Source organism: Haliotis cracherodii, unplaced genomic scaffold (genome assembly GCF_022045235.1).
Source record: "Haliotis cracherodii isolate W230 unplaced genomic scaffold, xgHalCrac1.p SCAF_7, whole genome shotgun sequence".
Lineage (NCBI taxonomy): Eukaryota > Metazoa > Mollusca > Gastropoda > Lepetellida > Haliotidae > Haliotis > Haliotis cracherodii.
The window spans coordinates 58,344,337-58,367,869 of record NW_027266330.1 but is presented as its reverse complement, the minus strand read 5'-3'; the positions used below and the strand labels follow the sequence as shown (position 1 = coordinate 58,367,869).

At 42.8% G+C, this 23,533-nt stretch overlaps 2 protein-coding genes across 5 annotated transcripts in view; one reads left to right on the top strand and one right to left on the bottom strand.

The window, feature by feature from the left end:
* Positions 1-7,875: 7,875 nt before the first annotated feature.
* Positions 7,876-23,533, top strand: part of LOC139447261 (FERM, ARHGEF and pleckstrin domain-containing protein 2-like) — a 152,641-nt gene continuing 136,983 nt past the window's right edge. For all 4 annotated transcript variants that reach the window (XM_071228533.1, XM_071228532.1, XM_071228531.1 and 1 more), the window contains exon 1: positions 7,876-8,000. The gene's annotated coding sequence lies outside the window, so the exon portion shown is untranslated. The remainder of the gene's footprint in view (positions 8,001-23,533) is intronic.
* LOC139449035 (activating signal cointegrator 1 complex subunit 2 homolog) lies at positions 19,195-19,674 on the bottom strand. The gene has a single exon (XM_071230512.1). The coding sequence runs from the start codon at positions 19,672-19,674 to the stop codon at positions 19,195-19,197; it is 480 nt and encodes a 159-aa protein (XP_071086613.1).

The following is a 23,533-nucleotide window of genomic DNA, read 5'->3' as shown; positions in this document are numbered from 1 at the left end:
TCAGCAACCCATGCTTGACATAAAAGGCGACTATGCTTGTCGTAAAAGGCGACTAACGGGATCGGGTGGTCAGGCTCGCTGACTTGGTTGATACATGTCATCGATCCCAATTGCGTGGATCGAGGCTCATGATGTTAATCACTGGATTGTCTGGTCCAAACTCGATTATTTACAGACCGCCGTCATATAGCTGGAATATTACTGAGTGCGGCGTTAAACAACAAACCAACCAACCCTGAATGCGTTATGCTGACGAACGTTTCTGATCGGTACATGGCTGGTAACATTTCAAGTGTGCATCCCGTGAGCTTCACACGCCATCAGGGAGTGGATGCTGGATGAAGGTCAGTCGTCAGTCGGAATACTGTCGGGCTCAACCCGAGCTGGTGGCAAAATACTCGGAGGCATCACTGCAGGGGCCATTTCACACAGGCCGACACAGGTGGGAGTCCCGACACGACCATCCGACACGACCATCCGACACGACGATACGACACGATACAAAACCCCACGGGGCTGCGTTTAGAGATGTCCTGTTCACATAGGCTGACACAGATGCGAGTTCCAACACGACCATCCGACACGACGATACGACACGTTACAAAACCTTGGGATTGGTACAAAGAAATAACAGTCGTTTCAAATGATGTCACAAGTCGGCTTAAAGTATTGTCCACTCGAGTTACCTCACCTAGACATTTTCTGCACACAGTATGTGTAGAACATTCCCGATGTACTGACACTTTTAGAACTTTTTCAATCAGAAGACATGGCTCTGCCTTAGTACTTCCAATAAAAAGTTTTCTCCTGTTTGATGGCACATCAATGAAATTGCCACATATAGTGCAAACAGAACCTTTAGATTTTGGAGAAATATTAAGTAACTTTGAAACCTTCGTTGGAGTTTTCGAGAGGTCAAGTTGTTTAGCCATGGGAATCACACTAAATGCTGCCCCTAAGCTGGTACCCAAGCTCGCTTTCAAAATAGATTTCTGGACATTTGATACTTACTGCCCTCTAAACCCCCCCCCCCCCCCCCCCCCCCCCCCCAGCTTCCAGTGGGAGGGGTGTGTGTTTGGGGAGATGTGGTAGGGGCAATAAAATTTCCTGTCACACACACTTTCAATGGCACGCCAGTGAAGGGTGATAGGATCCTTTACACGTGTCGTAAAATTCCAAGAAATTATAGCACTGCAGATTTGTTTAGTCTCTGAAAATGAAGAGAATCACTGGGCTCCCTTTTTATTAGATTTTTATTAAGATAACTGAACAACTGTTTTTTTCTGTACGATATGTTCATTTCAGAGACTATATGTTAGTCTACCCCACCGGGCTGCGTTTGGAGATGTCCTGTTTACATAGGCCGACACAGATGGGAGTCCCAACACGACCATCAGACACGACTATACGACTCAATGAAACATGGGTAGTATGCTACAACAGCCCACGGGGCTGCGTTTGGAGATGACCTGTTTTCACTGGCCGACACAGAAAGGTGAGTGAGTATGGTTTTACGCAGCTTTTAGCAATATTCCAGCAATATCACGGCGGGGGACACCAGAAATGAGCTTCACACGTTGTACCCATGTGGGGAATCGAACCCGGGTCTTCGGCGTGACGAGCGAACGCTGTAACCACTACCCCACCGCTCCCACACACTGAAGAGAATCACGACATGACCATTCGAGAAGACAATCCGAGACGATAATAGGTGTGAGTCAGAGAGTTGGGTTTAACGCCGCTTTGAACAATATTCCAGTTACATCACGGCTTGTCAACTAAATGTGCGAGGAGTGAGTGTGAGTTGGGTTTAACGCCGGTTTTAACAGTATTCCAGTTATATCACGGCGTGTCAGCTTAATCCCGAAGAGGAAATCCCGAAGTGATGGAGGTCTCAAACGTTTACAACTTTCGTGGGTGGGGGTGGGGGGGGGGGGGGGGGGGGGGGGGTTAAAGCGTTCGCCGTTCATGCCGAAGACCTTGGGTTAATTTCCCATATGGATAAGCTGTGCGAAACCCTTTATATTGCTGTAATACTGCTTAAAGCGGCGTAAAACAATACCCACTCTCTCATTCCTCATGATTATTCAACCTCGACAGTCTGGAAACCTCCCCAGCCGACCGGCTCTACAAACTGCAGGGACTGTACACGTGCTTCACCCGGCGAACGGATTAACGGGTTCCACTGTGTGGGAACTCTAATATAGACTAGCTTACGAGAACTGCAAAGGGATTGCCAACGTGTTGACCCTTAAAGTGTCATTGCAAAGGAGAACACTTTGGACAATTAGAACGAGCTGCCTGGTGTAGCTCGGTATAGGTTAAGTCTGTACATACGTTGGCTCCGACACTGACATGGCTTTGGTGATGCGAGGTACACTCATCTCGGCTGCTGAAGAGCTCAAGTCCGGTTTTTGGTTTATAAAGGTAATGCATCGTTTAATTCCGTCGTGAATCATTTACCGCCGACAGAAAGTGGAAAAAAATATCTCCAGGCTACAGGTTAGCTTGTCGCGTATTTGTCGGGAGTCAGGGTTTCGAGGTAACACGATTGGATTATATTGTTGATGTATAGCGACTCGGGTGTTCTGGGGACAGTTCATACTGGTGCAGTTCAACATCTGCGCATAGGATTTATCAGGAAGCGGTTAAAGATTTTAAAGTGAGTGAGTGAGTCAGTCAGTCAGTTAGTTAGTGAGCCAGTGGGTGAGTGAGTGAATCGGTGAGTGAGTGAGTAAGTGTTGTTGTTTAACGCTGCACTCAGCAATATTCCAGCTATGTGACGGTAGTCTGTAACTAATCGAGCCTGGACCAGACAATCCAGTGATTGATGTCATGAGCATCGATCCACGCATTTGCGATACGATGAAATGCATCAACCAAGTCAGCGAGCCTGACTACCCGATCCCGTTAGTCTCCTCTTACGGCAAGTATGGATTGTTGAAGACCTATTCTACCCCGGATCTTCTCTAGTCGAGTGAGTGAGTGAGGTTTAAACCCATACGTCGACCTTCTTTCATACCACATCCTATCACATGCTACTTTAAGCCTTAGTCAGCAATATTCGGTGACCTACAGCGGTTGGTTATCAAGGTGCCTCGGGCAGATGCATGTCATAGTTGGATAAGACGGGTTTTAAAAACGTCATTATTGCGTGTTAATTTGCTTTTATATAAACAGCCGGGCAAAAGAAAGTAAATACTCATGTTTGAAAGTGGCTATAAACGAAACAAACAAGAATTGGTTATTCGATGGGGATGTATTTGATGCGGGATCATAGTTGAGTTTTTGGGTCTTGGGTCGGTGACTGTTTTCAGCCTGGTAGCGTTTTGATAACGTTTGTAACTTAAATCAAATTTTCAAGTGTATGCTTTCTTTGGCCCAGCAGTTTATAAAAGGGCTTGAATATTGATTGAAAGAAAAGCATAGCCTCTTGTTTGCTTGTTAAATGGTATGGGAGATCACCACCGTTGGCTGTGACACGACCATCGGCTACTGGGCTGTAAGTCTGGGGTCATCAAGATTCAGGTGACTACCAAAACCTTCACGCCTTGCTGCAGAAAGCGGCGACCGAGAAACGGGGACAAACTGCGTAAATATTACCAACAGAAATGGTTTCTACCAATGCGTCACCGTGGAGCAAACATACCACGTTCCCTGAAGGCGCCCTAACGATTCCAGCTGGGCCCACTTGCACAAAACGATCGTAGCGCTAAGACGATGGTAACTCCCATACTTAAGATGATCGTAACTCCCATACTTTAACATAGTGAGTGAGTGAATAGGGTTTTACGCCGCCTTTAGCAATATTCCAGCAATATCACGGCTGGGGACACCAGAAATGGGCTTCACACATTGTACCCATGTCGGGAATCGAACCCGGGTCTTCGGCGTGACGAGCGAACGCTTTAACCACTAGGCTACCCGACCGCCCCTACTTTAACATAGGCTTACGATAGTCGTAGCGCTGTGATCGCTTTGTGCAAGTGGGCCCGGTGTGTTCGATTCCCGGATTCGTCCTATCGTTATCACTGGTCTCCCAGATAAGAGTATGAGTGAGTGAGTATGGTTTTACGCCACTTTTAGCAATATTCCAGCAATATCACGGCTGGGGACACCAGAAATGGGCTTCACACATCGAACCCGGGTCTTCGGCGTGACGAGCGAACGCTTTAACCACTGGGCTACCCGACCGCCCCTTCACAGATAAGAACCACACCCGTGTTCATGGGTTTCACCAAACTGGGTAATCCTCTATGTCGAGACTTAGGACTCGCCTCCCTCAAAAAGCGGACACGCAGTGATATGATTGTATTATGTTTATAAGCGGCGTTAAACCCAACTTACTCACTCAGTTACCCGAACCTTGGTTATCGGAAGACGTAAGACCAATTTCAGATCGAGAACAAATTCTCTTGGTGGGGGACCCCAGTGTTTAAAGCACCGAAGGTTCTATTAACCACATGGTAGACGCACATTTAGTTAAACCCCGAGTATGCTTACTCCATTAAATACAAGTCCTCCTTTAAATGCAAATCATAATGAGTTTCCAGGTTTGTCTGATGTATGTCTGCCAGGTTTAGCCGATGCTGTTGTAATGGTTGTCGGTATATTGAGGAAATGGCTCTATATTCATGTTTCATAGTTTGTCTTTGGGAGTAGCGTTAGCATAACTGTGTTCAAGATAGCTTGCATGAATGTTTCGGATAGCAATTAGCAAGTTCATGAATTTCAGAGTTCTACGGTATATCAATAGTACATCTTCGAAAGTCGCCCAATGTGCAAGTACTTATGCAGACTATAGGGTCTCTTGTGTTCCAGAAACCTACAATTATGATGGTGGGTTCGAATCCCAGATCGTTTGTGGGTTTGTCAGCACCATGCAGTGTAATTATTTAAGGATTACTTCGGGATTTCCGCCCACATCAAGCTGACCCGCTATGGTATAAATCAAATAATGACCAAAGCTGCACCGTTCCAGGAGTGGTTTGTGTGTTTGTGTGTTTGTGTGTTGTTTAACACCGCACTCAGCAATATCCAAGCTATATGACGGCGGTCTGTAAATAATCGAGTCTGGACCAGATAATCCAGTGATCGACATCATGAACATCGATCTTCCATATTGGGATACAATGACATGCATCAACCAAGTCAGCAAGGACACCCGATCCCGTTAGTCGCCTCTTCCGACAAGCATAGTCGCCTCTTACGCGGGTTGCTGAAGACCTATTCTCCACATGGATCTTCTTGGGTGTGTAGCAGTGGTAATCCAATGATATCGCAATAGTGTTTTTGATGTTACGAGGTGATTTCTAAATTGAAACGCAGAGGTTGACCCAGAAACGGTTCGGACAGAAATAAAATCGTGAAATCAGTAAGTAACCACACAAGATCAATGAAAAATCAACAAATAACATCGAAACACACTGTTTTAGGTTTACAAGAAGTACAACGGATCAAATAAGTGGAAGCAGCAATATTTACACACACACACACACACACACACACACCACACACACCTCTTGGGTTCATAAGAAAGTGCGCTCGCGAATGATCGGAATATTATAATACAAAATGTAGACGAATGGCCTGTCTCCTTTCTTTTAATCCAGAATAATGTTGCATGGAAGGTTGCAGAATTTCGGTTTTTACAAATATTTAGGTATCCAATCCTCACTTGGCAAGTATATAAGACACAACTCACGTCGGACAGGCCTGGAATCGCCCTTGTTCACTCTTATATATATGCATAGGTACTGTCAGCCTTCTAATAATTGTCCCACCTCGAAACTTCTCGAACGATCAGGTCTGCCATGTTTGTAAACAACCAGGGACGGATAGCTGTAAATTGCACCTGCTGTTAAAAGCTGGCCATGCAGCACTTTGTTATTTCCTTACCAGCATCCCCATCACCTGCCGCCACTGATAACTACTACAAACATATTTTGGCAGTTTCCACTGCCACGAAAACTACTCACACATAACAACTATCGCATACAACTCGCACACTAATCCGTGCAATTTTAACTACGTAAATCCTTGCCGGGGGGTTGTTTATTTCGGAGATTTATACGAGGCAGACGTTATTTTCAAAGCTTTTTCAAGCTTTTAAATATTTTAGAGACGTGTTTGAGTCAAGGTATTTTCAGTTATGTTTCAAATTTATCTTCTAGATGGTTCACGGGTTTCTGGCAATGATTTTATATCTGTTTGTTTCTTGTTGGCAACCGCGATCGGCTGTGTTGCAGGTACATGACGGCTGTAAATACTAGTCTGGACCAGACTAACTAGTGGTTGACATCATGAGCGTCGATCGGTTTACGATGACATGTATTAACTAATTAACTAAGTCAGCCTGGCCAGTTGGTCGCCAATTACGACAAGCATAGTTTGTTGGAGACCTACCAGGAATCCCCACTGGGTTTCTCGGAATAAGAGAATGACGAGACACTTATTCAACGATTTAAGGTAATTTAAGTGTATACAACTGTTCAAATCAAATTGTCACTGCCTGTATATGGTGCTACGTGAGGTATGCTACGTGAGCTCTCTCTCTCTCTCTCTCTCTCTCTCTCTCTCTCTCTCTCTCTCTCTCTCTCTCTCTCTCTCTCTCTCTCTCTCTCTCTCTCTCTCATATATATATATTTCCTATCGATTCCATCCAAAAGTAAAAAGCGTGTTGGAGTGATGTGTGAGGAAAAGCCCGAAATGATACAGATCTCAGACGTTAACAATTTCGGTGAAACCCACGAGAACGGGTATGGTGCTGACAAAAATAGAAAAATATATCGGGGCGAACCGGGATTCGAACTCATGATCATGATCTGCGCAGCGAGTTGCGGCGCCTTAGACGACTGAGCCACCCGTGCCCAAGGAGCTAGTGAGCGAATGTCGTTTGAGGCCACATTCAGCATTCTTCTAGCTATATCCAGGCATCCTGTAAATAATCTGGACCGGACAAAGTAGTGATTGAAAGCATGAGCACGCAGCTATCAATCTGTGCCATAAGGGCGGTGAGGTTAACCGAGTAGTTAAAGCGTTCGCTCGTCACGCCGAAGACCCGTGTTCGATTCCCCTAATGGGAACAATGTGTGAACCCCATTTCTGGTGTTTCCTGCCGTGATATTGTTGGAATATTGCTAAAAGCGGCATGAGAAATACTCTCACTCCACGCCGTGCAGGTTTATGATGACGCGCAATCATAAAAGTCACCGAGTCGAATCATTGGTAGCATAATGGTTAAAGCGTTGGCTCGTCACGCATAAAAACCCGGGTTCAATTCCCCACTAGGTGAAGAACATGTAAATCCCACTGCCGTTGTTACCCCGCCATGATACTGGTGGAATGTTGCTATAAACGGCTTAAAACTATATTCACTCACTGAGCTATTCAGCCTCAGTCAGCTCTTACTATCAGGTATAACGAGATTTTCTTACATAATTAACAATTCACACGAAACCTAAATAATGTTCATTGTGAATTGGAAAATTATGCTTTTAAAATTTATATTATTTATTATTTTAGAGAACGACAAGAGCTGGAGAATATTTATTTGGGATTTTCGAAAACGTCAAGTTTAGGAGTTGACTGAACACGGCTTCACATGCGACAGTTTAAGCCACGAGTGCTGTGTGGGTTCTCCGCTAGCCTAGCTGTCAATAGCGGCTGTTCTAGTTTCTAGCTTCACCCATAAAACTTTATCTTTTCAAGTTCAGTCGCAGATTTTATCGATATCAAAATAATTAACTTGTCAGTTTACACGTACAGAAAAGATGGGCGACGAATGTGAGAGAGTATAGTTAATTATAGAACAGTGAGTCACCCCGATAGCTGAATGCAGTTTACGGGGGAGGAGAACGGAAGAGCGAGGTCAATATTACGATACCCAGTGTACATGTATTGCAGCTTTAGCTGTATAGCGCTGACCACTGGCGGATATTACGGTGGTCTAAGACGATTATTTTGGAATATACTACTTCCGTGTGATATTGTGTATTAAGGTAAGCATGATGTGTGCACATGATATAATTTCAGCGCATTTCTTACCCGTTCAGACGCAAGAATCGCGAAGAAATAATCGCGAGTGTTCTCAGCGCAGGAGTGACTTCAAACAAGCCGGGCGATCAAAGTGCGATCACAAATGACCGTGCATGCTTTGTAATTCTCTTTGTTTTGGACGCGTATGCAGAGGCCGTTAATTTTAATTTTCTCGTACATTCGTGATGTTTAGTTGAAGATTTACGGTTACATGTTGAGAAATTGGAACGATTGTGAACATTTATGACAAAAATGGCTGCCTGTCTAGCGAGGCTCAATCGAGGTTGAATAGCCTCACTGATACCAGCGTTCTCCCCCTATGCGTTATTCATGGTACCATTTCACACTGGGGTAAATACTCTCCCCCAAGGATGCAGGAAACAAAGCTGTCGATGCACACAAGGTCAAAATCAACATTGTCGGAATATGTTAACCTATTTTCACACTTTCTATCACAAAACGAAGAGAAGTCCAACTGAAAATGAGAGAGGGTGGGGGCTTTCCCCACACTAACAGAAAGGAGGTAGTATTGATTAATATTTTCGTGTTTTGGACAGCTGATAGCTTTACTGAAATTAGCTCAGTGTGAACAAGACGATTAAGAATTTAATTATCAATTTGTAAACTTACATTTCAGTGTGAAAATCCAACATAAAAACTAATTTATCACTGGTTTGGCTTTAATTTGTCAGTTCTTTGGGACACAGCACAGCCAATTTGCATAGCTGGCTAGATCATTGCATCAACTGTTATTGTGTGTATTAATCTAGTTAATGAGTACACTAATTACACCCAGACATTGTCTCGGTGTCACTGGACACTAATTGCAACATCTAAATCTAGACTGGAAAAAGGTCTTCAGACACTGGGGCGATAGTTGGGATCTGTGCTCACTGTGTTATCTGGCTTATAAATTACCTTGTCATGTGGGTCAGAATATTTTGATAAGCACGCATTTTATTTAGGTTAATGCAGCTATTCATGACACCCAGTTCACATTAGTGACACACACTGACTGCAGGTAGTGTCCTTACCATGCTTCGATGTCAGTGGATGTCTAGATATAATTTAAAACAGGTCTTATTTGGGGTTGTGTTTGACCAAAAATGTTTTCTTGAGTGGTATGTCAAGCCTTCAAATATTTGGTGCACAGGTTTGTCTTATTTGGGGTTGTGTTAGACCAAAAATATTTTCTTGACTGGCATATCAGGCCTTCAAATACTTGGTGCACGGGTTTGTCTTATTTGGGGTCGTGTTTGACTAAAAATATTTTCTTGAATGGCATATCAGGCCTTCAAATACTTGGTGCATAGGTTTGTCTTATTTGGGGATGTGTTTGACAGAAAATACTTTTTTGAGTGGCATATCAGGCCTTCAAATACTTGGTGCACAGGTCTGTCTTATTTGGGGTTGTGTTTGACCAAAAATGTTTTCTTGACTGGTATATCAGGACTTCAAATATTTGGTGCATAGGTTTGTCTTATTTGGGGTTGTGTTTGACCAAAAATATTGTCTTGAGTGGCGTATCAGGACTTCAAATACTTGGTGCACAGGTCTGTCTTATTTGGGGTCGTGTTTGATTGAAAATATTTTCTTGAGTGGCATATCAGGACTTCAAATACTTGCTGTATGCACGGACCTATATATATAACTATACAAGTCCGTGCTGTCAGTACTAATTCACATGAAAATTAAGACGCATACACTTATTGGATAGTGTTTAATAAGCAAACAAATTATCTTGTGCTTAAATTGAGTTTTTCAAGCCCAACTCAATAAATGCAGAATCAGAAACAAATTTAGTATGCAAAAGAATTAAAAACAATAATCATGATAAAAGATGGTCAGGATGAATGAGTTTTTCGTTTTTGTGACCAAACGCTGTATCCAAATTTAGGTTTTCTTGAAAGTCATAAGCTGTGTTACTTTGGGATTTCCTCATGGAAAACAGCATCAACTAAACTCATTCGTAAGGCTGTTGTCCATATGAAGCTAAAGTGTAACTTCTCACTGGAGCTTCAAGTCCATTACATAAACATTATGAAACAACATTACACAATAGTCCAGCAGTCCTGTAACATTGTAGTACAAGTTTCTATAACACTCTCAGAACTATGCATCAAAGGTCCTGCTTGCATCATTGTTTTCCTAGCTGTTGTTACAGCGCTTATACCATCGCCATGTAAATATGCTGCACCAGGATAATATTTACAGAATTGTCATGATCGCATCGTCTTAAGAATAATTTCTTTCCGTCACTCCTGTTCTAACCCAATAATAACACGTGACTGTATATAACGAAGGTAGAGTTTTACGTGATTTTGTTTCCAGACATTTTCCAGTTTTAGATACAGCACATGTTCATATATAATACATGCAATATACATTGAGGTATCTAAGGGACTGGCCATTTATTACATGTGTGGAGGGATGTGAGGGGAATTGGGTCCAGAGATTTTTGATTCACTAATGTACTGAAAATGATAAAGCCCTCCTTATGTCCTTGTATATTATCTTCATGACCCTCCCAGGGGCGGTCGGGTAGCCTAGTAGTTAAAGCATTTGCTCATCATGCCGAAGATCCGGGTTCGATTCCCGACATGGGTACAATGTGTGAAGCCCATTTCTGGTGTCCCCTGCCGTGATATTGCTGGAATATTGCTAAAAACAGCATAAAACCATACTCACTCATGACCCTCCCTATGTCCTTGTACATTTTGTTCATGACCTTCCCCCGGGGTAGAATAGATCTTCAGCAACCCATGCTTGCCGTAAAAGGTGACTATGCTTGTCATAAAAGGCTACTAACAGGATCGGGTGGTCAGGCTCGCAGACTTGGTTGATGCATGTCATCGATCCCAATTGGGTGGATCGATGCTCATGATATTAATCACTGGATTGTCTGGTTCAGACTCAGATTATTTACAGACTGCCGTCATATAGCTTGAATATTGCTGAGTGCGGCATTAAACAACAAACCAACCAACCAACCAATCATGACCTTCCCTAAATATGTGCATTATTTCTTATGAACCTCCACAAGAGTCATATATTTTGGTGACTGTCTCGATTCTCTGAACCAACCAACCACCCACCCTGTAACAAATAACCAGTCCCAAAGCAAGGTGAGTTCTACAGTGACACTTCATAAGAAAACTTTTTCAAGTTTTGCAGCTAAGTTGGCAAAGTATGTACGTCTTGTTAGCTGTATGTGATACCTGTCCGACCTACCACAGCTTATCTGATAACTATCTGTGCTCCAGACCACATTCTCCAGTGTTGTGTCTTTCTTAAACATCAGTATCTATTTGTGCCACACAAAATGGATTGCTACCTTGTTTTGTTGTATACACAAAAACTCCCACTATAAATGACTATAGGCAGGCCTGGCATCCTCATTGAGTTTGTGTGGAGAGTATGGCTAGCTCATCAGATTCGGAACACGAGAGAGTCTGTCGGCTTTGGGTTTTTAGCTAGATGGGCTACCATCTGTCCTTTGTGAAGTAGAGTTTTATGAATTTCAGTTCATCTGATTAGAAGCCCAGATGTCATCTAGGATTTTAACTTGACCTATCTAGATGCAAGGATTTATCCAGACCTGCTCAGTGGATGATATAATTCCCAAGTCTGCAGCAAATGATATTCAAAATTAATAATTTGAGTTCATAATTCTCCATTATTGTGGTGGTGTGATTGCTTTAATGTTATGGAAAATCATGTTTGTGTGTTATTTGCTCAGAATTTTTGAAAATAAGAACATTAAAATAATCAAATTTTGAACAAAATGACAATTTTGCCCCAATTTGCTTGCCAAGGACAATTAGCATGCCTAGTGTGGAATCCCAGATAAATCTCTGAAGTTTCTTTTTTTGTTAGAGACTCCATTAGAGAGGGCATGGTGATGCATTCTCATGTGTCAAATAAATATTTTTTGCTTGTTACAAACTCAAGGGTGAATCATGTCACCCCATATATACCACTCAAAAGAAGTTAAGGAACGCCTGATTTTTCCATTAGACTATAGTTATTCTGTCATGACTTGACATGTTATCTGTAGTCATATGAGCAAATCTGGTGTTCTTTAACATCTTTTAAATAATATATTTAGTTAATTCACTCAATTTTTTTTTATATTTCTCCAACCCTTATAATCATGGTGATGTAATTGCTTTATTGTTTTGGAAACTCATGTTTGCGTGTTATGAAATCAATATAAACCAATAATTATTTAAGTTAGACTTACCTACCCATTTTTGTAAATGTGTTAACTTGTGATACATTGTCAGAGGGTGTCAGGTGCATCGAGTCTTTAGTATCAGATGTTTGCGTATATCGGGGAGAATTTAAAAAAGCAACCATTAAATTTAATTGTTATCCAGTCATCATATCTATCAATTGACAATGACTTAGTACCCCAAAGGTAATTTTCCCATATCCATAGTCACTGAACATGCTTTCTGGTAGGGCTAGACGAGTAACTCGGGTACTCTGGCTGGGTGGGTACAGAGTAGGATCCGGGTACCAATTGGACTACCTGGACCCGTGGTTAATCATATGATATACTTTTTTATGAAGAAAATTATCTGGAACTCCGTGGTTACACTAAAAGTCGTTTATGAGTTATATTGACTTTTCTTTCAGACAACGCACACGGAGCTTCTGACTTTTATATGTTTGAGTGAAGATAAAGATTCAGTCAACTCCAGTGTATGCATGATCAGATCGTTTTATAGTGTAGGGGAGTGTATTTAAATACTTTTTGTCAGCCCTCTGTTCAATTAATTCTCAATTGGACATTTTGTACTCATCTTTTGAGACCTACATCGGGTAACCGGTAGGGTCGGGTAATACGGTTGGGTACCCGGGTAGTAATGATTTAATACAAAAGTAAACATATGTGACCGACCCAGTGTCATGCCTTGGTTATCAGATGCATCAGAAAGTATGTTGAAATGTCTATATTCCTTGAAGTTACGCCAGGGGGCACGGGTGGCCCAGTCGTCTAAGGCGGCGTGATTCGCTGTGCAGAGTTGCATCCCTTGGGCACGCCAGAAACCTATGATTGTGGGTTCAAATCCTGGTTGGCCCCGATGATGTTTCTAGGTTTGTCAGCACCATACCGGTGCACGTGGATTTCACCGAAGTGGTAAACGTCTGAGACCTGCATCACTTTGGGCTTTCCTGCCACATTAAGCTGACACGCCGTGATAAAAATGGAATACTGTTAAAAGTGACATTAAATCCAACTCACTCACTGAAGTTACGCCATTAAACAATGTAAACAGTAATCATGAAGAGTATGTGGCTGATTATTTATTTCAAACTCAACCCTTCAGGGACCTGTTGGGACTGTCCGAGTTTCGTCATAGTTTACATTGTTAAATCGTTCACCTTTATGGACTTAATAAGCAGTTGTACTAGACAAAGACCATCTTAACATGTATTAGCGTTGAGAAACAAAGAGATGGTTTCACGTGGCCTAGAACTTAATATACAACCTGATTCAAAAGACTAATGGATGTCAGGGAAGCTAATTACACACACCTGTGCATGGCCAATCACAGGTGTCCTGTCACTAATTAACAATCAGCTGAATCAGGATTCAATTATCACCTTGTTAGTACACAGTGGACATGGTGGACTTCAAGAGGGATTCAGTATGCTTTGTGACAGTTAGTTTCTTGTTATAGAAATATAGAAGGAAGATGAAACATTTTCAGCTATAATGATGATGATGATGATGGCGGTGATGATGATGATGATCACTATGATGACAATGATGATGATGATGATGATGATGATGTTGCTGTTATCCAATCACCAAGATATAATGTTGGTTTTGTGATCGATGTCTAGTCTATGAAATATTTTATAACTCAATAAATTTATCTGCTTTAAGATATTTTTTGATTATTCTAATGCTGATTTCATATGTGAACATAGCTATCTAACCCAAACGTACCTATTTTTATCGCCTAGATTGGTTTTGATTAGTCAAATACTGACATGCCTCTAGGAACGGTGCAGAAATAAACCCTTGGTATTTCACAAGATGATTTCTTAATTGTCATTTCTCATCTGACAACAATAAGAGTGATCTGTTACTTGGTGTCGAAAGTGTAACAATTTGTATAAGTGTGTAACCATGGTAACAATACATTTCTTGACAACTGCAATGTTGCAATATGTCCTTACTTCTGATTTGACTAAGGTCATCCACATTGTTTGTCTCCATGCTTAGCTTCAGATAGAGCCGTCGGTCAAATGAATATTAAAGGAAGAAAAAAAAGAAGTGACTTTCTTCTTTTAGTCGAGAATACAACTGATAATTGTCTGTTGTTTAGCATGAAGCAAATGGATTACAATTTGATCCTACCAAATTTCGCCGTAATAAGCGCTTCTGGGCTCTTAGAAAATAAACAAAGGGAAGCAGTTATTGAAACCATACACAATTTTTTCATCTGTTTTTTTTTAGCAGTATTAATCAGACTAAAACAGAAATACACAATAAAGAAGAAAAGTCTTTGTTGGGGGCATTTATAGAGATCACTAACAGATTGGTCTTGAAGTTTGTGATGTACACTTAATATGGCGAATACGGTAGTTGTGATGTTTTTGCTGTGCAAAGTTTTCAGCCTCCATGTTTGAGAGCCTGATTGGATTAATATAATGAGTGAGTGAGTGAGTGTACCACAAGTCCTAGATCTGATCCTGGTGAAACTGGTGAAGCCATTTTGTGGCGTCAAACACTTGTGCTTCAGTTTCCAAGCCTTTAAACCAGGGTATCGGTGATGGGTCGTTTGCATTTCTTAATGTGCCATAGTTCCTCCATTAGACACGCTCCTATATAGGATGGTCTCGGATTGGCCCCAGGTTATTCACTCTGTCTAAACATAGAAGCTGGACCTCACTTACACACTCGGTCTTTAATACCGTGATGTGTTGGTGATTGATAATGACCGTTTCCTGAAAATGTCCCCTTTGTGTGACTAGAATTTGGGACTACCGTATTCGACGATATAAGCGCCAGGGGCGCTCTCAAAATAAGAAATAGGGGGCTCTTATTAGAATATTATTTTGGTGAAAAAAAAACATAGTTGAAAGATAAATTTTGTTGTTTATGCTAACAGCCTGAAATGTTTATGTACGACAGATATATTTTTCCAGATTTTTGTTGCCCATAAATAAGGGTGCATAACACACGTGTGCGTATTATACCGAATAAATAAGTCTTGTGTACATTGATCAATCAGAAGGGATGTAAATTGGGATTGTTCACTAGCCAATATATCAGCAAATATCGCCGTGGGCGCTTATTAGAGCGGGGCCCTTATTACGTCGAAGGTAGTAAGGTTGTGAGTGCCACTGGGCCAACATTAAACAGAATATTAAAGTCAACTTATTTATAATATTTAGTCTGTAATAAAAAGGTCTGTACACAATATGCCCAGGTGTTTAGGTCATTTAGCATGTGTAGATTGGCAGTCTGTGAAGTATTGTGCAGTGTGAGTATAGGTGAGCATGGCGAGGGAAGCTGGGTCAGGTGCTCAGTACACACAGCCTGATGACCTCGCCTAAGTCAGGGTAGACCTGTGAGGTCCAAGCCAAGGTCTGTGTAGGTCGTGAGGCTTGTTGATCTACGCTAGGCTCGTTGATCCATGCTTGTTAATCCACTTAGTGCTCGTTGATCCATGCTGGGCTCGTTGATCCACGTTAGGCTTGTTGATCCACGTTAGGCTTGTTGATCCACGTTAGGCTTGTTGTTCCACGTTAGGCTTGTTGATCCACGTTAGGCTTGTTGATCCATGTTAGGCTTGTTGATCCACGTTAGGCTTGTTGATCCACGTTAGGCTTGTTGATCCATGTTAGGCTTGTTGATCCATGGCTTGTTGATCCACGTTAGGCTTGTTGATCCATGGCTTGTTGATCCACGTTAGGCTTGTTGATCCATGTTAGGCTTGTTGATCCATGGCTTGTTGATCCACGTTAGGCTTGTTGTTCCACGTTAGGCTTGTTGATCCATGTTAGGCTTGTTGATCCACGTTTGGCTTGTTGATCCACGTTAGGCTTGTTGATCCACGTTAGGCTTGTTGATCCATGGCTTGTTGATCCACGTTTGGCTTGTTGATCCATGTTAGGCTTGTTGATCCACGTTAGGCTTGTTGATCCATGACTTGTTGATCCATGTTAGGCTTGTTGATCCACGTTAGGCTTGTTGATCCATGGCTTGTTGATCCACGTTAGGCTTGTTGATCCACGTTAGGCTTGTTGATCCATGGCTTGTTGATCCACATTAGGCTTGTTGATCCATGGCTTGTTGATCCACGTTAGGCTTGTTGATCCATGGCTTGTTGATCCATGTTAGGCTTGTTGATCCATGGCTTGTTGATCCACGTTAGGCTCGTTGATCCACGTTAGGCTTGTTGATCCATGGCTTGTTGATCCATGTTAGGCTTGTTGATCCATGGCTTGTTGATCCATGGCTTGTTGATCCACGTTAGGCTTGTTGATCCATGGCTTGTTGATCCACGTTAGGCTTGTTGATCCATGGCTTGTTGATCCACGTTAGGCTTGTTGATCCATGGCTTGTTGATCCATGGCTTGTTGATCCACGTTAGGCTTGTTGATCCATGTTAGGCTCGTTGATCCATGCTGGGTTTGTTGATCCACGTTTGGCTTGTTGATCCACGTTAGGCTTGTTGATCCACGTTTGGCTTGTTGATCCACGTAAGGCTTGTTGATCCATGGCTTGTTGATCCACGTTTGGCTTGTTGATCCATGTTAGGCTTGTTGATCCACGTTAGGCTTGTTGATCCACGTTAGGCTTGTTGATCCACGTTAGGCTTGTTGATCCACGTTTGGCTTGTTGATCCACGTTAGGCTTGTTGATCCACGTTTGGCTTGTTGATCCACGTTAGGCTTGTTGATCCATGGCTTGTTGATCCACGTTTGGCTTGTTGATCCATGTTAGGCTTGTTGATCCACGTTAGGCTTGTTGATCCACGTTAGGCTTGTTGATCCACGTTAGGCTTGTTGATCCACGTTAGGCTTGTTGATCCATGTTTGGCTTGTTGATCCACGTTAGGCTTGTTGATCCACGTTTGGCTTGTTGATCCATGTTAGGCTTGTTGATCCACGTTAGGCTTGTTGATCCACGTTAGGCTTGTTGATCCACGTTAGGCTTGTTGATCCATGCTGGGTTTGTTGATCCACGTTAGGCTTGTTGATCCACGTTAGGCTTGTTGATCCATGACTTGTTGATCCATGTTAGGCTTGTTGATCCACGTTAGGCTTGTTGATCCATGGCTTGTTGATCCACGTTAGGCTTGTTGATCCACGTTAGGCTTGTTGATCCACGTTTGGCTTGTTGATCCACGTTTGGCTTGTTGATCCATGGCTTGTTGATCCACGTTAGGCTTGTTGATCCACATTAGGCTTGTTGATCCATGGCTTGTTGATCCACGTTTGGCTTGTTGATCCATGTTAGGCTTGTTGATCCACGTTCGGCTTGTTGATCCATGACTTGTTGATCCATGTTAGGCTTGTTGATCCACGTTAGGCTTGTTGATCCATGGCTTGTTGATCCACGTTAGGCTTGTTGATCCACGTTAGGCTTGTTGATCCATGGCTTGTTGATCCATGGCTTGTTGATCCACATTAGGCTTGTTGATCCATGGCTTGTTGATCCACGTTAGGCTTGTTGATCCATGGCTTGTTGATCCACGTTAGGCTTGTTGATCCATGGCTTGTTGATCCATGGCTTGTTGATCCACGTTAGGCTTGTTGATCCACGTTAGGCTTGTTGATCCATGGCTTGTTGATCCACGTTTGGCTTGTTGATCCACGTTAGGCTTGTTGATCCATGGCTCTTTGATCCATGGCTTGTTGATCCATGTTAGGCTTGTTGATCCATGTTAGGCTTGTTGATCCACGTTAGGCTTGTTGATCCACGTTAGGCTTGTTGATCCACGTTAGGCTTGTTGATCCACGTTAGGCTTGTTGATCCATGGCTTGTTGATCCACGTTAGGCTTGTTGATCCACGTTAGGCTTGTTGATCCACGTTAGGCTTGTTGATCCATGGCTTGTTGATCCATGTTAGGCTTGTTGATCCACGTTTGGCTTGTTGATCCACGTTAGGCTTGTTGATCCACGTTAGGCTCTTTGATCCATGGCTTGTTGATCCACATTAGGCTTGTTGATCCATGGCTTGTTGATCCACGTTAGGCTTGTTGATCCATGTTAGGCTCGTTGATCCATGCTGGGTTTGTTGATCCACGTTTGGCTTGTTGATCCACGTTAGGCTTGTTGATCCACGTTTGGCTTGTTGATCCACGTTAGGCTTGTTGATCCATGGCTTGTTGATCCACGTTTGGCTTGTTGATCCATGTTAGGCTTGTTGATCCACGTTAGGCTTGTTGATCCATGACTTGTTGATCCATGTTAGGCTTGTTGATCCACGTTAGGCTTGTTGATCCATGCTGGGTTTGTTGATCCACGTTAGGCTTGTTGATCCACGTTAGGCTTGTTGATCCACGTTAGGCTTGTTGATCCACGTTAGGCTTGTTGATCCATGACTTGTTGATCCATGACTTGTTGATCCACGTTAGGCTTGTTGATCCATGTTAGGCTTGTTGATCCACGTTAGGCTTGTTGATCCACGTTAGGCTTGTTGATCCATGGCATGTTGATCCACATTAGGCTTGTTGATCCATGGCTTGTTGATCCACATTAGGCTTGTTGATCCATGGCTTGTTGATCCACGTTAGGCTTGTTGATCCACGTTTGGCTTGTTGATCCACGTTAGGCTTGTTGATCCACATTAGGCTTGTTAATCCATGGCTTGTCAGGCTTGTTGATCCATGCTGGGCTTGTTGTAAAGTCTGACACACACAGAAGTATCGCTGTTACAGCACAGCACATCAGAGAGTATTGTGTATACACACAATCATGCAACACATGACAGCAGGTGTTCAGAAAAAAAATTGTTAAAAAAAGGGGTGGTACAGCAGTTTTATGAATGCTAGATGACTGACACAATAATGTTGTCCTGTTGCCTTGTGCAGTGCTGGTTCATTGTGTTGCAGGCTTTGGGCTAGTTCCCTCTTTGTTGGACTTGTTGGGTCCTTGTGGGACTTGTTGGATCCATGTTGGACATGTTAGGTCCTTGTTGGACTTTTTGGGTCCATGTTGGATTTGTTGGTTCCTTGTTGGATTTGTTTGGTCCTTGTTGGACTTGTTGGGTCCTTGTTGGACTTGTTTGGTCCTTGTTGGACTTGTTGGGTCCTTATTGGACTTGTTGGTTCCATGTTGGATTTGTTGGGTCCTTGTTGGACTTGTTGGGTCCTTGTGGGACTTGTTTGATCGATGTTGGACTTCTTTGGTCCTTGTGGGGTTTGTTGGACTTGTTGGGTCCTTGTGGGACTTGTTTGATCCATGTTGAACTTCTTTGGTCCTTGTGGGACTTGTTGGATCCTTGGTGGACTTATTGGGTCATTGTGGGACGAGTCGCAGCTTCCGCTTTTTGTCTGCCGGGATTCTCGATTAGAATTGCTCCCCAGCAACCTGTGATGGTGGTATTGTGGATCGGGTGTCAGACTTGACTTGGTTGATTGTGTTTCATTATGTCCTGAAGGCATGGATCTTTGCTCACAATATCAATCACTGAATTGTCGGGTCAAGATTCAACTATTTACAGGCCATCCTCACAAAGCTTGAATACGTTTGCTGGCAGAACCAATTATTACCAATCTCTTCCTTATTCTGACCGCCTCCGTGGTCTTGTGGTAGAGCGTCCGCCCGGAGAGCGGAAGGTCCAGGGTTCGATCCCAGGCCGCGTCATACAAAAAGACGTTAAAAGATTGTACTTGTTGTTACCCTGTCTGGCGCTCGGCATTAAGGGGCTAAAACAAGGACTGGTCGGCTCGGAGTCAGTATACTGTGTCTGAGTGGGGTATTCATGTTAAACTGCGGCATGGTATCTCAGTGAGCTAGCACTATAAATCGGCATCAGTCCGGACTAGTACAAGCAGCAACACAAACACATACACGTGCATGCACGTCGCTATATAAGTGCAATAATCTTGGACGCGACGTTAAACCCAATTTCACCTCACCTCACCTTCCTTATTCTTGTACCTACAAGTATGTATACTTGTATTCATTGAAAGGGAACTTTGAGGTAAGGATTTCAGATTCAAAACAAAAGACCTGACCCACGATTCGACTCCTGACCACAGATACACTTACGTGTACATCAAGGTTTCAAAATTCAAGACCTTGTAAAGCTTTCAAAATGTTTTATGTTAGACATATGTAGGATATTTTCAAATTTGTTGCATCAGAGACCAAAAAGATGTTCAATGCAAACTCCTATTTTGACTTGTGTACCATATGTTCCCATGTTTGTTCAGGTGAAGACTTGACTTGTCTTTGCATGTATTTGTGATTAGTGTCACCAGTGGGGCATGATACACTCACTTTTTCACATGTACCAGGAATCATTAGTATTTGATAGTGATTCATACACATGCCCATGATATAGTCGGAATAGTGCAATGGACTTTTTAGAAGAGATTTCTTATAATTATGGAAATGGTTTTGTCGCTTTTATTATACACTCATAATTATGTAAATGTAACCATGGTAATGATGCACTGTTAGGATCATGTTACCTCATTGTCTCTATCCAGTTTTCATTTTTTCTATCCAACTTGCTGACTTCCTAACAATAAACAATGATCAGATTGATTAATAACAATTGATGATGTTTGCACTGATGGAATAATGTAATATAGCCTCATGCTGCTAGCAAATACACACCCACAAACCATTCAGTCTTTCTATGAATGAAACGCCTGGAATAAACAAAAGAATGTGGCTGTTTGTATTGTATGTTTTGTTCCCCGGGGCCACTGCACGTCCGCTGTATCCCAGGATAGTTGGATGCATATTCCAACTAGCATCTCAGTGACACGCCACCAGGGAGCAGCGATTGGATTATCTGTTGTGCCAGGGAGCAGCGATTGGATTATCTGTTGCACCAGGGAGCAGCGATTGGATTATCTATTGCACGAGGGAGCAGCGATTGGATTATCTATTGCACCAGGGAGCAGTGATTGGATTATCTGTTGCACCAGGGAGCAGCGATTGGATTATCTGTTGCACCAGGGAGAAGTGATTGGATGATATGTTGCACCAGGGAGCAGCGATTGGATTATCTATTGCACCAGGGAGCAGTGATTGGATGATTTGTTGCACCAGGGAGCAGCGATTGGATTATCTATTGCACCAGGGAGCAGTGATTGGATGATATGTTGCACCAGGGAGCAGCGATTGGATTATCTGATGCACCAGGGAGCATTGATTGGATTATCTGATGCACCAGGGAGCAGCGATTGGATTATCTATAGCACCAGGGAGCAGCGATTGGATTATCTATTGCCCCATGGAGCAGTGATTGGATGATATGTTGCACCAGGGAGCAGCGATTGGATTATCTGATGCATCAGGGAGCAGTGATTGGATTATCTATTGCACCAGGGAGCAGTGATTGGATGATATGTTGCACCAGGGAGCAGCGATTGGATTATCTGTTGCACCAGGGAGCAGCGATTGGATTATCTGATGCACCAGGGAGCAGCGATTGGATTATCTATTGCACCAGGGAGCAGCGATTGGATTATCTGTTGCACCAGGGAGCAAAGATTGGATTATCTGTTGCACCAGGGAGCAGTGATTGGATGATATGTTGCACCAGGGAGCAGTGATTGGATGATTTGTTGCACCAGGGAGCAGTGATTGGATGATATGTTGCACCAGGGAGCAGCGATTGGATTATCTATTGCACCAGGGAGCAGTGATTGGATGATCTGTTGTACCAGGGAGCAGCAATTGGATTTTCTGTTGTACCAGGGAGCAGCAATTGGATTTTCTGTTGTACCAGGGAGCAGCGATTGGATTTTCTGTTGTACCAGGGAGCAGCAATTGGATTTTCTGTTGTATCAGGGCAACAGTGATAGGATTATCTGTTGAGCAGCGATTGGATAATCTGTTGAAGACGGGTAGTAGCAATTTGATTGTTAACTTCAACATGTAGCATGTGCAGAAGAAAGAGATTGTTCGAGTGCGTCGTTTTCATGCACAGGTTACCTGTGGAATTACATTATTTATTTGAATAGGCAAGCGAGGATGGAGAGCTGGAGCGTGCACAACACAATTAGCTCCCTTTCATTGCTGATGTTTTGGGTTGGACATGTTTGTATTAATTGCTTACAGCCATTTGTCCATAAGCCTGTGTTGTTGTCGCTAAACCAGCAGGTGTTTCATGCAGATATGATTTTCATGATGGAATTTTGTTTGTTTAATGCTTCAATATTCCAGCTATATCATGACAGCCTGTTAATATTGTGTTTGGGCCACACAAAACAGTAATTGATATTTTGTGTAAAAATCAAAATCTGGGCACGCTGACACACTACCAAACAAGTCACCCAGACCAACCACCTGGTCAATTTAGCCACCTCTTACGACCAGCATGGGTTCCTTGGAGCCAATTCGAACCTGTACTTGAGTGACTTGTCATGTGATGCTATTCTGATACAGAATGATACAGGTGTATGTCAGTGTGATATGAGACCCATGAAGATCCGGGGTAGAATAGGTCTTCAGCAACCCATGCTTGCAGTAAAAGGCGACTGCTTGTCGTAAGAGGTGACTAACGTGATCAGGTGGTCAGTCTCGCCGACATGGTTGATGCATGTCATCGATCCCAATTGCGTGGATCGATGCTCATGATATTAATCACTGGATTGTCTGGTCCAGACTCGATTCTTCACATACCGCCGTCCTATAGCTTGAATATTGCTGAGTGTGGCATTAACAAGAAACAAACACTGAAAAAAGATATGCTATCATTGGTGACCAACCTTGTCTACCAAATACGTGTTTGAAACAATGCACACAGAGACATCTCATCAATTGATTGAGTCGTGTTGAATTTGTAGCTTGCTATTTCAAATGTACAGGGGGCGGTCAGGTAGCCTGGTGGTTTAAGCGTTCGCTCGTCACGCAAAAGACCAGGGTTCGATTCCTGACATGGGTACAATGTGTGAAGCCCATTTCTGGTGTCGTGATATTGCTGGAATATTGCTAAAAGCGGCGTAAAAGCATACTCACTCACTCAATCAAATGTACTGACAGTAAACATGATGAAGCTTATTTTCCTATATTTTTCATTGTTCCCTTATCATGCTTATTCGTTTCCATCAGAATTTTCTAAATGTGTTGAAAACAGCTGAGCTGTGTGTTGAAGGTAAACGCTGAATTCCTGCCATTTCCCCAGCCTGTTTTTGTTAAAGGTGTTACTAATACAACCACAAGGTGTTTCTCAGTGTGAAGCCAGGCGCTTTTATCACATTTAAAGAGGGTCAAAAATGCTTTTCATTTGCGACTTCAGTATTTACGTTATCAGTTCCCAGGGAAGTCTTACCATGCTTA